Below are 16,336 nucleotides of genomic sequence, written 5' to 3'. Positions count from 1 at the left end.
TGAGGGCGGAGCAAAGACCAACCGACACAACCATCCATTAAGATTGATGAATTGCAGATCAAATGAACATAGGCGGCACATCTGCTGAATGGATCTCGAAATGCCTTGTAATTGGTTAAAATAAAGATCAAGATGTGTAGGAGAACTCGTGTTTTCCACTCCTAAAATTAGCCCAGGAGCCGGCTTCATGTGCAACAGAGGCACGTCAAGAATCTGAAAGCAGTTTTTATGCCAACCCAGCAGCGACTAGGTAATGTAACTCTGCTGGTCCTCCTTCACTGGGTCCAGGTCCACGCATGAGAGGGGCCAATCTAAAAGTCTATTGATTCTATGTGCTGATAACATGCAAGCCATTCTGCAATCGTATCTATTTAATTAATCAGGATTCAGAGTTGTTGATGAGACTAGCCAGCCATATTTTCCTTCATAATTTTGAATATTAGGACCTTAGCTAGGTTCACACTGAAAGAGAACCAATGGTGTTCTATGTTATATCTCTATTGGCTATGGAGAGGCAAAGGAGTTAGTGACGCGGGACAACAAGCAAAAGAATTAAAGCCGGAAAAAGAAAGAAGCCTAGAGTAAGAAGAGGAGAAGAAGAAAGCCAAAGAAGAGAAGAGAGGAGAGTAGGGAGATGCAAAATCTGCAAATTTTCATTAATCATCAATAATCCTTACATTTAGAAAAGTAGGGTATTTATACTAAAACCCTAACTAGAATAAGCAATTGGGCTTATGGCCCATTAAATAAAATATCCAACAATAATTAAATCCAACCCAACAAATAAAACCAAATTCATAAACCTTAACTAAAAGTCCATATGAATTAAGCCCAAAAAACATAAGCTAAAGCCCAATTTCTCAATGGTTTGGGCTATCCTCCATCATCTATAATTATACGCGCACGTAACCAATGTTTCCGGTTCGATGTCCCCATCAATTCTCCCGGGGTTGGAAGAACTCGACCCCGTCGAGTATAGGTCAAGGCAGCTCCGATAATGCTCTCAAAGATAAGGATCAAGCTGTTATGATGTCTCTCTGATAATCCAAGTACAGTCTGAATCTGGTCGTCGAGCCCATATACTAAGATTTGATGAAGTTCATCATCCCTGGTAAAAACAACTTGTGCATTCAAAGTAGCATTAATATGTTCCTTTTGTGCCAAAGATATGGATAATGAGGTAGGGGTATCAAAAGGAGCATCAAGCATAGGTTGTATTTTATAAATAATGAGGTCCTTCGTGTTAAAAGTAGAGCTAATATCAAAGTTTAATGGCAATTTAATGACATAATTATTTAATTTAATCATTTGCAACACTTTGAATGGTCTAGCACTACTTACTTGCAATTTATGATCAGTTCCCAAAGGACACCGTTCAGGTCTAATCTGTATCATGAAATAATCTCCAACATTAAGTGCATCATGATACTTAAGTAAATCAGCTTGAAATTTGTATTGTTCATTACTTGCTTGAATTTGTTTCATGATCTCAATATGCAAATTATGAACCCTACATGGTAACGACTCAGCTGACTTAGACATCCTATCGTGAGGAGATATGGGAGGGTGTTCTATAGGCTTCTCAGGTTTGTAACTATGAACACTAAATGATTGAGGGTGTGGAATGTGACAAACATTGTTTGAAACCTGTGTAGATATGGTATGAACACGATCAAGTAAACTAGGATTATCTTCATCTTCCTCATCACGTGCATGTGGTAAGGGGTCAAAAAGCTCAATATGTTGCTCTAAACTTATGATGTGCTGGACACCAAGCATGTGGGATGAGGAATCAGGTAGTTTAGGAGGACTAATATCATGAGACTCTTCTAAGACCATACGTATCTCTACAAGCGATTCCACTGAAGAGTTCCCTAAAACTTCCTCTACCATTGAAGCAGACATATCAGACTCTTTTTTAACCTCAGTCTCAAGCTCATGTGGACTCATTGTGTTAAGTCCCTCTTTTTGCACATCCTCGTCATCTATGTCACTAAAATCCTCAAGATTAGGCTCATACACTTCAACACTACAACATTCCTCTTTACCTAGATCCTTATATTTTTGGATGACTAAAGGTTTAGAGGTACAATCTAAAAAGACATGACCAAAACCTAAACAATTAGTACACTTAACCTTTGAACTCACCTTAGACACTTCATTGACAACTCATTTGCCCTTATCTTTCTTACAAAGTTGGGCGCTACTAGGATTAAGTCTGTGGGGTGGAGCATCTAACAAAGAATCACTATTTCTGAATTGGGACCTAATAAGGATACTATAAGAGTCCTGACGATTCTTTCACTGATTCTTCGTGACCAACTTGTAGTCTTTAACTAAGGTATAAGCTTGATCAAGGGTAGATACACCTTGAAATACAACTTCTCTTCTAAGATCATCATTTAAACCTCTACAAAATCTACGCAAAGTCATGGCTTCACTCTCTCTTATGGCACATCTAATCATGTAATCGTTAAACTGCATTATATACTCATTGATAGGCTTATTTCCTTGTCTTAGATTGTTCCATTGGTCTAAGAGTTTGTTCCTATAGGACTGGGGTAGGTACTTCTCCTGAAGTTTATGTTTCATTTTGATCCAATCAGTTATAGGAGGTTTACCTCTCATCTCTAAACAATCCTCAACATCTCTCCAATAAACTTTGGCTTCATCGATGAGTTTCATCTTAGCAAATCTAACTTTCCTATTATCAGACAATTTATGCCACTCAAAGAATTTATCCATATCACGAATCCACATATCAAATATCCAAGGGTCATGACGACCGTCAAAAGTGGGAGCTTTTATTTTGTTAGGACTCAAGACTCGCTCATTAAAGTCATCATGTTTAGAATAACCTAAATGATAGTCATATTGGTGGCGCTCAGGGTGAACTTGTCCATAATGATTGTTCTTGTGATATTCATTGGTCTTTGAGTGCCTTATTCGAAAACTCTCTTGAGGCTCAATTCTTCTAAACATGTTGATCACCTAAGTTTGCAGTGCCCTTTAAATGGTCATAAGAATATGACTAAGGGTTGAGTCTACGATAAGTGTAAACTTAAGTTTGGACATTAGATGATCATGACACAAAAGCATACAACACTCACTTAGAAATGAAATTGAGATCACAAATGGTTCTAGCAAGTGAAGTCACAATACAAAAATAAAGCTAAATATTTTTTTTTATCCTTTTTTTTCTTCTTAAATGTGGAGATTAATCAAGAACAAATTACACTAATAAAATTGTAAGCATGTAATACTAAATTCTTAAGTGTAAATGATTAATCAAATACGATGTCATAAGCAAGAATTCATAATTATCAAATAAAATAAGATATTAGCTATCATTGATGAAAGAGGTTGATGAACGAAAATTAACAATTAAAATTCTAGGTGAGATTTTTTTTTTTTTTTTGGTAATTTTTTAGGCACAAAAGTAATATTAATAATACCTTAAATGACAAGTGAAAAACCAAGAAAAGGAAACTTCAACAAATATGGGAGAGTGATTCACTAACTAGAGTGCTGGGAGGAAGCTGGAGCTGACATGGCAAACCAGATGAATGGACTGCTGACATGGCAGATGACATGGCCAGTTTGCTGACGTGGTGGGTGACGGGGATGATCATGTCTGACGTGGCAGGGTGGCATGGCTGAAGGGGCATATGATGTGGCGGTCAGAGCTGATGTGGCAGACGACATGGGAAGAGCTGCTGACGTGTCTGACTACACGAACGCTGACATGGCGATGACGTGTCTAGGTTAATTAATTTCGCCTCAGCTCTCTTCTTCTGTGCAATCCTCTTCTTCTGCGCTGCACTTGCTTTGTTGAGTTTTCTTTGTTGTTGTTGCTGGCGGCGCGGCGTGATAGCTGAAGGCGAGGATAGTTGTAGTCTGTTGAAGGTGGTGGTTGTCGCTGACCGGTTCTACTGTCCTGCTTGTGCCTGATGGTTGAGGGCGACGACACTGGGGGCGGTGGCAGATGGAGATTTGTTGATGGCGCGGAGAGGATGACACTGGTTGAGGCGCTGCCACCGACGAGGATTTACTGCTGCTGGCGTTGGCGACCTATGGTGGCTGCTGAAGGTGATGGCACCGTGGATGGTGGCAGATGAAGATCTGTTGTGTTGCCTTTGTTGCGGTGAACCACCAGTCGGTGCTGGCTGTGATGGGTTTGTGGGTGGCTGTTGCTGGTGGTTTTGTGCTGCTGAAGCCGGGATGGCGGGTCGCGGTTGGTGCTGGTGCTGTTGCTGTGGTGATGCTTCTGTGGCGTTTGGTCGGCGAAGATGGAGGGTACTGCTGGGTCTGTTCCTTTGTTTCCCTTCTGTTTGTTGTCTTCCTTTTGGTTTGTTTCTTCTTTGCAGATCCGACAGTTGGTTCTCAGTTAGGAGTGGGGCTGCTTCTGTGGGCGTCACTGGAGGAAGGAGGACTGCTGTTGGCCGGTGAAGAAGCTGGAAGGCGAAGGCTTGCTCCTGTGGAGGTTGTCGCTGCTGAGGAGTCGCCGAACAGTAATTTTAAACAGTGTACAGTGTACAGTAGATCCTTGTAATTGCAAGAATAGTAGGCTTTTTTTTTTTTTTTTTACAGTAGGGTTTCACATAAACGCATAGATCGTTTAATTGTAAGAACAATTAAAAGCCTTGCTCTGATACCAAATTTGACGCGGGACAACAAGCAAAAGAATTAAAGCCGGAAAAAGAAAGAAGCCTAGAGTAAGAAGAGGAGAAGAAGAAAGCCAAAGAAGAGAAGAGAGGAGAGTAGGGAGATGCAAAATCTGCAAATTTTCATTAATCATCAATAATCCTTACATTTAGAAAAGTAGGGTATTTATACTAAAACCCTAACTAGAATAAGCAATTGGGCTTATGGCCCATTAAATAAAATATCCAACAATAATTAAATCCAACCCAACAAATAAAACCAAATTCATAAACCTTAACTAAAAGTCCATATGAATTAAGCCCAAAAAACATAAGCTAAAGCCCAATTTCTCAATGGTTTGGGCTATCCTCTATCGTCTATAATTATACGCGCACGTAACCAATGTTTCCGGTTCGATGTCCCCATCAGTTAGGCCCTTTCTTTCCCAAGAGCTAATAAAGTTGCAGTCCTCACACATGGAACAATGGTAGGTAGAGCTAGCATTTCTGGATTGTTAATGTTAATTAGGCGGCAGCATCAGTCAATTTGCCTTATATTTTTTGTCCCCAGTGGCCAATTCGTTGCTTGTTGAATCTCCTGTTCGGGTTGGATTTTCCTAATCCAATACTTCTAGTGATCTTAAACAACTTGGTGTCCATGTTTTTATTGTATTTTATTCTTAAGAACAATGCTGACTTTATTGAAAATCACTCCCTCAATGTCCCAACCATTGAATTCATGGGATCCGCTGATAAGATCTACTTGTTAAATGAATATTTTAATGCAATAATTTCATCAAATTATCCAGACATTAACTAACCAATTTCTTGTAATGATATTTAGGTCAAGATTCAAATGTATTTCTTGTGAACTGGCTTCGAAAATGCCCACAGTTCAAGTCACATGAGTTCGACATTGCCGGGAGAAAGATATGCCCACAGTATTGGTTAACAACTCATTATCTGATTTCTCTTTTGATTAAGTATCATTTCCTGATTTTATTAATTATTTCTCTGGGCCCTACGTTCCAGAGCTTGCCGAGTTCATTTATTTATTTATTTTGATTATCGTGGGTGTCCGGGCCAGCTTGCGCGCACCTCAACTAATCCCACGGGCCCTGAAGTTAACGACCATGTAAGCCTCCAGTGGCCATCATATGAGCAGCCATAGGGTTTGAACCTAAGACCTAAGAGGGAGCAAACCCCTTAGTCCCACGCTCTTACCACTAGGCCACCACCTAGTAACAAGAAACATCACATAAACTTCAAAGGTTTACTGTGAGTTTTCAAAAATCCATTCCATTTCTCCCGTTCTTGGATGCCCATGACATGCTTTTGGAATTGAGAAGTTTTTTTTTCATAATCTTGCTTCATGAAAACAAAATAATTTTAATTGGTTGGTACATAGTGTTGAAAGTAAATTGATATCTAGAAATTAGTTGGATCGATCGATTGAGAACAGATCGACCAGTTGATGTTAAGCAATTAGGTGGAATAAATTGAAGTGGTAGACCGATTGAGAAATGATCGACCAATTCAGTTGGCAGAATACAATTCTTGTTTAGATTGGGATTTTCTTGTATTAATTTAATTCCTTGATTATCTAGGATTTTATACCTATAAAAGACTTGTAATTCATCATTGTTAAGTAGTGCAAAAATAGAAAGAATAGCTAAGAGAACTTAGAGATAAACACTTAATAAAAGTATATCTTCATCTTAATTTTCTTCTTGTTCTTGAGTTTTTGACTATGTATTACTATTTTTAATCTTCTACCATACTTATCTTTCTTCCAACAAATGGTATCAGAGTTTAGGTTTGATTATTTAACATGGTCAATCCAAACTTCTTAATTCAATGTCTTAGGTTAACAAAGAATAACTATGAAACTTGGTTTATTCGAGTAAAAACTTGGCTAGACTTCCAAGTTGTATGAGAGATGGTTGAAAAAGGCTTTGATGAGCCTATAGATAGAGTAACATTGAATTCATCTCAAAGGAAGGTTGAGCAAAAGACACGAAGGAAGGATTAACAAGCACTAACAATCATCCACCAATGTTTAGATTATGTCACTTTTGAGATAGTAGCCAATGCAACAACCGTTAAGCAAACATAGAAAGTTTTGCAAGAATCAAACCAAGGAGTTGGCAATGTGAGAAAAGTACATTTATAAAAGTTACGTGGTGATTTTGAAAAGTTATATATGTTTGAATTACAAAATATTTCAGAATACTTTACAAGCATATTGGCTATATATAATCAAATGAAGAGATACGAGGAGAAGATGAAATAGACACGTGTGGTGGAAAAGATCCTAGGCTTGTTGTAAAAAAAGTTCCATTATATGATGGTCGCGATAAAGAAATCACAAAATATGAATGTTCTTTCAATCCAAGGTCTCATGGGAAAAGTACAAACCTATAAGGAAATAGTCAATGAAATTCAAAAGGTTGTGGGTGAACAAACACTATTTTCAAAGCAAGATGGTTTTGGATATTTCCAAGGTTGTAGAAGACATGGACAAGCAAAGAAAGAGGAGGAAGAGACAGATTTAGAAGACAAGGTTATGACAACCTCAATAAATCAACCGGTCGACCGTATGAAGCAAATCGACCGACTAGTTACACTAAAAATGGCAATCCAAAATCCAGGTTTGACAAATCAAAAGTTAAATGCTATAATTGTCAAAAAGTAAGTCATTATGATAGGGATTGTTGGAGTCCAACCAAGAAGGTTGAGGAGAATGCAAATCTAGTGATATAAAAGGAGAAGGAAGTCACCCTATTACTAGTGCATGATGAGAGAATGCAAGACAAAACGAACATGTGGTATCTAGATAATAGAGCCAGCAATTACATGTATGGAGACAAAAACAAGTTTATGGAGCTTGATGAAGCAATTAGAGGTAATGTCACATATACGAATCATTCAAATGTTGCCATAAAAAAAAAGGTATAATTTTGATTAAATTGAAAGATAGAAGTCATCAATTTATTGGTGATATCTATTATATACCAACACTGAAAAACAACATATTGAACTTAAGACAATTGTTGGAGAAGGGGTATGAGATTAAAATGAAAAATCATAATTTGACAATACTTGACACTAAAACAGCTATAATTGCAAAGTTATTTATAACAAAGGATAGAATGTTCTTACTAAACAAAGAGATGATTGTGTCTAAATGCCTAAATACATGTGTAAAAGATGAGACTTGAATTTGGTATATGAAACTTAGGCATGCAAACTTTGATAGCTTGAAGATTATGACACAAAAAGAGATGTTAAAGGTTTATCATCCATAATAGATCCAAATTAGTTGTATGAATGATGTTTAGGGGGCAAACAATTTCACAAGAGCTTTTCAAAGGAGTTTACATCAAGAGCAAGGCAACCTCTACAAGAAATACATGTCGATGTTTATGGTCGTATCAAACCATGTTTGTTTGGTAAAAATATGTATTTTTTATTTTTTATTGATAATTATAATAGAAAAACTTGGAAATATTTCTTAAAATAAAAATTTAATATGTTTAGTTGTTTTAAGAAGTTTAAGGCATTAGTTAAAAAGAAAAGTGGTTATTTTATAAAATCAAAGAGAGAATTTTATTGTAATGATTTAAATGAGTTTTGTGAAAATCAATATAAAAGGAATGTTAACATGTCTAGATCTTCATAACAAAATAGCATGGTGGATATATTGTATATAATAAAATTTTAAAAATAAATAATTCATTATGGACAATAAAAAAAAGTTTCACTATTTAAAGTGCTTAAACAAGGGAATATTTTAATTTAAATATAGATATATTGTTTAATTAATATACATGTTAGTATCTTTATATATGTTTTTTGTTTGTATTTTGTGTGTGTAATGGATAACAAAAATAGAGTTTTGACAGTGATAAGTGGAATTTTGCCGGAATCTATTGACGCTGCCAAATTCCTACAGCATGAAGAAGAAGAATCCATCTAAGAAGAAGGGATAATCAGTCTAATTCTTAATAAAATATTTCTATACTTTAGAGTGAGCCTCTAATAACATGCTGTAAATTTTATTTACAATTACTATATTCGATGGCTTTATCTACTTAGAGTATTTTTTACTTTCATTTACAATCTAGCGACACTACTAGATTCCAACAAAACTGTTGTAACCCAATTTAACCCCCTATCCAAACTTTGTTTTTCCATGTGTGTGTGTATATATATATATAATTTAAAATATGTTTTTAAGCACAATCCAGTCAAATTTTAAAAAATATGACAGTTCGGTTAATATTTTAAAATTATGACTCATGAGTACTTTAATTTTGACATCAAGCTTTCAAAACATAGAAAAACAATTTACAACTAAAAATAAAAATGAAAAAAAATCATGAAAAGCAAAAAAAAAAAGTAAATGAAATAATAAAGAGAAAGAAAATGAAATAGCCTCGAGTCTTTCTCGTAGTAGGTTTGGGTATGAGTTTGAGTTTGAGTGTGAATTTATTATAAATAATTTTTTAATTTATAAAAAATTATTTTTTATCAATTTATTTTTATTTTTATTTAGTTAGCCCATTAATATGAATTTTAATTTTAAAAATTAGTATAAAAAAGAGTTGAATGTGAGATGTTGTTCATAACTTACACTTACAATAGCTCTTTGCCTTTTTCTCTTTAGATTTTTCAGCTTCGTTTACCTATGTTCTTGCTTAGTTTTTACTCTATTCTATAGCTTAGGTTCCAGTATTTTAGAGGGAGTTTTTTAGTCTCCTTGTTTCTTTAGGATGAAATCCCATTGAATTTCCAAATCTCTCATATAATTTTTTTAACCAAAAAAAAATCAAATGGATTAACAGTAATAAGTGAGAGTTAGATTTAGATTTTTTGTATACAAAGATTTTGTTTTAGGATCATAAAGATAGTAAACTAATTTGATAGGTTTTCTTGGGAAGAAGATTTTTTAATCCTTCACTTTTGCTTCTTGGTTTTAATTTTACTTCAAATGAGAGCCAAAAACTATTCCGACTTGAACCCGGGTCATCCGGGTGAGTGCTGAGTTTCCTAACCACCCGGACTTGAGAGGAGTTCTGGGCTCACCCCCTTCATCGCTCACCTATCTATGTTTGGATCAGCAGGTTTTCAGGAGCACAGCATTTGTGCATGCACGCCAGAGATTGAGAAAGAGAAAACAATGGAAAAGCATGGCATTATGGATGCAAGTGAGAGAACACCAAAAATTTCGAATTCTATTCCTTCTGAAGATACAATAGCCTAACGTGATCGTGTCAGCGATTGAACACGCTCTTCTACTTTACAGTAACTCAAAAGATTAAACCGTGATGCTGCAACAATTAAATAGCTTTGAAGAATTAATGAACACTAAAATGGTCGACAGCTAGGCCTAAAACTCAAACACAAAGCCTTGATTTTGCTTCTTCCTTGTGCTATTATCGAGTTCCTCATCGGTCGAAGAATCCAGGGCCTGCCTGTGAAAGAAGTTCCTTGCCGGCATCCTTCCCCATTGCAATCATGTCATCAAAAGCATATGTACCTTTTCTTGAAGTTTCCAGTACTGAAGAGAAAAGGTGGAGAAACTAAAGTGTCATGAAACGGCAGACGCTACGTGGAACTGAACATGCTTTCAGTTTAATCACAGTTTAATCATATTAAAACGATTCAAAATCATTAAAAAAATAAAAATTAAAGTAAAAAAAACAAATTTCAAGAATTTTTAAAAGCACTTTCTCAACGTTAAAACAAACATAACATACCACGTGTACCATCAGGAGAAGCAACCAGCCCTTTAAATATGCAATCACCATTTTCATCTTTTCTAGCATATCCTGCGATAGGAGTACGACAGGACCCGTCTAAGGTTTCAAGAAAGGCCCTCTCACATGCAACTGCTAGTCTTGTTTCCTCGTGGTTCAATGAAGCCAAATAATTAACCTGCAAAAGGCAGTAACAAAAGAACATGATAAGTTTTATGAAGCCAAGTTATTAGCCTGCAAAACCCGCACCAGAATGGGCCATCAACATAAAATCTCCAGGTTCTGATATTAATATATATCCTAATCTATGGCAGTTATGTGGGGCATGCAGAATTTGGATCAACGATTTCATGCATGCAAAGCTTAGATGAACTAAGGTAACACACCATTTTATCATCATTGCTTCGACACGCAATTCCAATTGCACCCTGGGCAACTGCTGGAAGCATGTCATCAAGTGGAAGAATGGAAGTTACATTTTCTGTCATATTTAAGCGTTTAAGTCCAGCTAATGCCAATAGCGTTGCTTTTACAACTCCTTCATTAAGTTTTCTCAGCCTTGTCTGAACATTGCCCCGAAAATTTTCTTCCACCTACAAAACAAAATAATCGAGAAACATACATTAGAAGCAATATAAGGATATCAATGATCAAGAGATACCGGAGAACCCTGAGAATAAGCTCAACAAGCTAGAAAACGTGAAAAATCCTAAATAATGACAACTGCCTCAAGAATGCTTGCTTTTCTAAACTACAAGAATATAAAAAGCTAAACAATATTTCAAATAAATTTTCATATATCCCAATGTACCTCCCTCTCTAGAACTCAAACAGAAAAAGGAGTTCTACTTCAATCACAACGGTTGTTGGCAGTTGACAGTTGAAAGTTGACAACGGACACTTCATATGGACCACAAATAGCATTTTTCTCTTGCCTTGAGCAAATCACATCAATGGAATGGTTTTAAAAGCAAGATTGCACTTCAAGTAACGCTTACAAACGACAGCTCCATACTAAATAAACAGGCATGATAGCTTTTATAAGCGTAAAATTAAATTTCATGTAAGAGCATCTGAGCAATTTCCTATCATTTCCCAAGAAGAATTATATTCAGAACATGTGGCTCAATAAACTTACACTGAGTGATGGATATCTGTGGAGTATTTGTGACTTTCTTCTGAGTGAGGCAGTTCCAATGACACTACCAGCAGGAAGATCTGCTAGTGAAGCTGCACTCAAGGAAATAAATGCATCCCTAACATCCTCACGTGGAAGGTTACAGGGGAGGATTGTCTTCTCTGGTAAATATGTAGGAACATCTTTCATTGAGTGAACGGCAATGTCAATGTCACCATTTATCAGTGCCTCGTCTATTTCTTTCGTGAACAATCCTTTCCCACCGATGTCTGCAAGTGGTTGACTTTGTATCTTATCTCCTGTTGTCTTTATTATCACAATTTGTATAGCTCCTTCTTCGGCTAGATCTGAATGCGAAGCCATGAGCTTGTCTCGTGTCTCATGAGCTTGAGCAAGTGCAAGCGGGCTGTCAAACATTTAGAAAGAAGATCAAGAAGCAGAACAACATAACTAAATCCAAAATATTTGGCACAAGATCATAAAAAGAAACAAAATCTAACTGTCTTTGCCATTCAACTAGCATGTTAAGGTCCTGGACCTACCTATATCTACTCACAAAGTAATGTCAAACGCATCATTTTCTAACAAAACTCATTGAATTTAAGTGCAAAAACATACAAAAATGAAAGCTTTTGTATAACCAAAACATACAAAGATTCAAGAATAAAACACCGATATCTAATACATTCAAAATAGAGACAAAATCAAAACCGCATTTCACAGACAAACTAATCTAGAAGATGAAACTGAGTTAAAATCAACTTAAACTGCATCTCTGATTAAACTGATCAGCAGAGTCACAGCCGAATTTCTTTTACCAAGTCAAAATCTAAATCAATAACAGCCAATTCAATAACAGAACTTCCAGTGCAAAGATCATTAATTTGAAGAACATCCCGACAGTCTATAGAAGCACATGGACCAGAAAAGGGCAACCTTAAATCTCCCAAAAACCCAGAAGCCAATTTCACTCATACACCAAAAAAATCCAAGTATTGAACAAAATTAAGTCAAACCTTAACAAACAAACCGAAACCCAGAATTTAGATTTGACCAGAAAAACTTTTAGGTACCTTCCTCTAGTGCCAATTCTAATGAGAGCAACTTTAGCTTCCTGGGTTTGCTGCTCGACAGCAACAGAAGCCTTGACAAAACTCAAAGTCTGTTTCTTTTTTGAAAAAGCTTGAGTTTTTAGAGAAAACCCAGTAAAAGAAACAGACCCACTAGTGCAAAAAATGGCTGGACTTGATGGACGGGACATTAGAGCTTGGCTTGTACATAGAGAAGATAGAGTCTCCATTGACGAGAGAGAGAGAGAGAGAGTTGTTGTTTAGCTTTCAAGGGATGGTTTTGTTGTCTGTTGGATTGCGGTGGGTAGGGGTATGTGAATCCTCTGCTTGAATGCTAATGGATCCTGCCTGGAATTGGATAGGATAATGGGATTACATGCCTCTTTGTATCCTACTGCTCCGTCCCTCTACAATGTTTGGCCCATCATTCCTTTACGTTTTCTTCCCCCTGTTTTTATTTTATTTTTTTAAAATTAAAAAAAAAAAAAACACTTTTACCTAATTATAAGACCTGGCCGGGTTTAACGGTCAACATATCGAAATTCTATCTTTTTTCATATCAGTGAAAACAAAAGGAATTTCTTCATGCTTTGGAAAATTATGTTCACTTCCTCAGTCAAATTAAAATTTAAAATTGTGTGAAATAACGCTACTATCCTCGTTTATAATACGTTGCAAACTAAAAAAGACGACATAACACTCGCCCTCACTCTTATTTCTCTCTCGCCATGACATTCTCTCTGCATAGAAATGGAAAAACACCAAATCGATTTAAACAAATTAGGATTTTTGAGATAATTCTCATCGTATTCAACAACTCTAGTCGCTTCTCTTGCTGTTAATGTTGCCTCTGACGCTGCATTGCTCTCATCGTAATGGCAAAAGTTAAATGGAGGCAGAGATACTAAAAGTTAATGGTCAGTTCATACCGTCGAGGACGTCGACGTAGCAGTTCTAGCTTTTCTTTCATATGCTGTGATAGAGATTTTCTAATTTCCTTGTTTCCACCGTTGAAGGAAAAACAAAAAAGGGTTGCCATTTAACTGTTGAGTTAGCTGCTATCATAGGAAAAGGCTTAACTAGCATTGTTAGCAACTTCTCTTCGCTTTTCTATTGTTTTTGAAGTTGTATGATAAGAACTTGAGTCAATCCACCCATCTCACAACACAAATCTTTAGCAAGGTTAACCTTCAAATAAATTCTTATTACTGTGCATTTTTGTTTATGATTAGGGAATAGTTGGTCCGATTTTTTCCTATACCAAATGAAATTCCATGATGTACACTGTTGCATTTCTAAAAGAGTTGTTTTTATTATTATTATTATTTTTTTTCTTCAAAGACAAATTTAGTTCACCATACTATATGGTTATCATAAGTTTGGTGATAAATTTGAAAGTTGATACTTGCCAGTGAAGTAACGTATATTCTACTCCAATGATCAAGGAATTAAAAGTCTCAAACTTAGGAAAAGACAGCTTATTGATGAATAATGTATGAGAAAAATAAAATTTCCCAATTCATGCAAAGTGTTTCATACAAGAAAAAAAAAAAAAAAAAAGAAGCACAAGTTGTAGCTGGTTGCTGCTTTGGCAGTGTTTGATGGTTAGAAAACGAGGATAAATGACTTTTTACGCTAGTAGATGCGGGGTTCCCAAGAAGACTGGTTGAGCTAATTATCTAGTGTATTGAATCCTCTTCGCTGAGAGTATTATGGGATGGAGGGCCTTCTGCAAGCTTCAATCCTACAAGAGGTATTCGTCAGGGGGATCGGTTCTTTTCAAAATGGCCAAAGGGGGTCCGAATATATCACATCTGTTTTTTCCAGATGACATGCTTCTCTTTGCTGAAACAAGTTTCATCCTGGCTAAAGCTGTTCTGTGATACTTCAGGGTAAAAAGTCGATGTGAAAAAAGCTAAAATTTGTTTTTTCCAAGAATGTAACTCCTTCCCTAGCTAGATCCATTAAACGTAATAGTGGTTTTACTGCTACTAATGATCTGGGGAAATATTTAGGATTCTCGCTTTTGCATCGACGTGTTACCAAGCAAACATATAGGTATATATTGGATAGAATGCACCAGAAGCTGTCGAGTTGGGAGTCCAATAATCTATCCCTAGCATGAAGAATTACGTTATGCAAATCCAATGTTTTCCACGGTTCCTTTATACCCAATGCATCCATCACTATTACCTAAAGCTATATGTAATGAGATTGAAAAGCTATGCCGAGAGGAGAACGAAGGCAGAGATAGGGTTCACCTGGTCAAGTGGAAAATATTGTGTAAGTCGAAGCAGGATGGAGGTCTAGGGCTTAAGAATCTGCATCTATTAAACAAGCTAGGCATTTATTATAAGAGGCTTGGTTGGGGTATAATTCATGATAACACAAGTCTTTGGGCGGAGGTCTTAAGAGGAAAGTACATCAGATCGAAGGACCTCATTCCACAGGTCTAGGCAAAAGGTAAAGACTCTAGTTGTTGTGGAAAGCTGTGTAAAATATGGCCTCTAGTTGTTGTGGGATGATCAATTGGAAGAGGTGAGAGTATTCGGTTTTGGAGGGATAACTGGTTAGAGCGTCTTGGGCTGCTGGAGCAATATGCTCCGGAGGAGCTGATTAATTCTTTTGTTATGGAAATGGTGGTTGATAATGAGCGATGGAGGTGGGAATCTCTTGCTCACTTGCTCCCCATACAGCTAGTGATGATCTTGGCTAATTACCTTCCCCCCTCAAGTGCTATGGAACGCGCAAATTAATAAAGTGAATCCTAGTCGTCACAAGGACTCTATTTGGCGATGGGTTTGGAAATGGAAAGGTCCAAAAAGAATCAAAGCATTCTTATGGATAGCTGCCCAAAATGGTTTGTTGACAAATGAAGCTAGAGTGCGCAGGCATTTTACAGAGAATCGTAGCTATCACCTTTGCTTGGGGAAATAGAGAACACGATGCAGACTTTCCTGTTGCTACTAGTGTTTGGAACTCGCTTGTTAAACCATGGTATAGGCAGACATTTTCCTAGTACAGGAGAGACTATATTGCTGTTAAGGAACCTCCCAGCTTGTGATTTGGCCTAATTCGAAGGAGTTACATGGTCTATGATCGATATTTAGAGTAACAATCAGCTACTCATGGAAGTTTAGAAACCAAAGAATATATATTTGCCGCTGATTTTATGGTTCACATTTTGTCCCTTGAACACGATGAAGAGTCTAGCTAGTAGCAAATATAAAGTGCACCAATGATAGAGATGGCGGATCTTGTAGCAAAATCAAGCAAGTGGGTTGGATTGGATGTAAATATCCTCCACGGGAGTGGATGAAGCTTAATGTTGATGGCGGTAACAAGGGAAATCCTAGGTGCTCTAGAGCAGGTGGACTCCTTCAAGACAGTAACTAGTTTCTAGGCTGTCTAATCTGGGTTGCATTGAAAGACTTTGAAGTGCTAGTTTGCTACTTTGGCATGCTTATGCTCACTGTCTGTCCTATTTGCACACAGAAGCTGTAATTGTATTTAAAATATTACTACTGGCAAGTTCTTTTCCTAAGAGATTTTGAGTTAGAGCGGAGTGGAGATTGAGACAAAGAACATGCGCATTCTTAAACAATCCTTGGGGCAACCTGTCTAATCAAGGTCCATAGCGTCAAAATGCTTCTGGGAAGCCAAAACCCTGTTGAGCAATAGAAAACAATCTTCCTTTTTAGTTTTCTTCTCTTGAATCAGAAT

At 36.6% G+C, this 16,336-nt stretch overlaps 1 protein-coding gene across 1 annotated transcript; it reads right to left on the bottom strand.

Moving 5' to 3' along the window:
• Positions 1 to 9,854: 9,854 nt before the first annotated feature.
• Positions 9,855 to 13,038, bottom strand: LOC133672282 (porphobilinogen deaminase, chloroplastic-like). Its single transcript, XM_062092659.1, has 5 exons — positions 12,617 to 13,038; positions 11,544 to 11,949; positions 10,792 to 10,998; positions 10,406 to 10,583; positions 9,855 to 10,206 (listed from the first exon to the last, which is right to left on the bottom strand). Exons 1-5 carry the CDS (start codon positions 12,841 to 12,843, stop codon positions 10,094 to 10,096), a joined length of 1,131 nt encoding a protein of 376 aa, XP_061948643.1. The 5' UTR covers positions 12,844 to 13,038; the 3' UTR covers positions 9,855 to 10,093.
• Positions 13,039 to 16,336: the final 3,298 nt, after the last annotated feature.

Source organism: Populus nigra, chromosome 14 (genome assembly GCF_951802175.1).
Source record: "Populus nigra chromosome 14, ddPopNigr1.1, whole genome shotgun sequence".
NCBI lineage: Eukaryota > Viridiplantae > Streptophyta > Magnoliopsida > Malpighiales > Salicaceae > Populus > Populus nigra.
The sequence above is the reverse complement of the archived record's forward strand: the minus strand, read 5'-3'. Positions and strand labels throughout refer to the sequence as shown.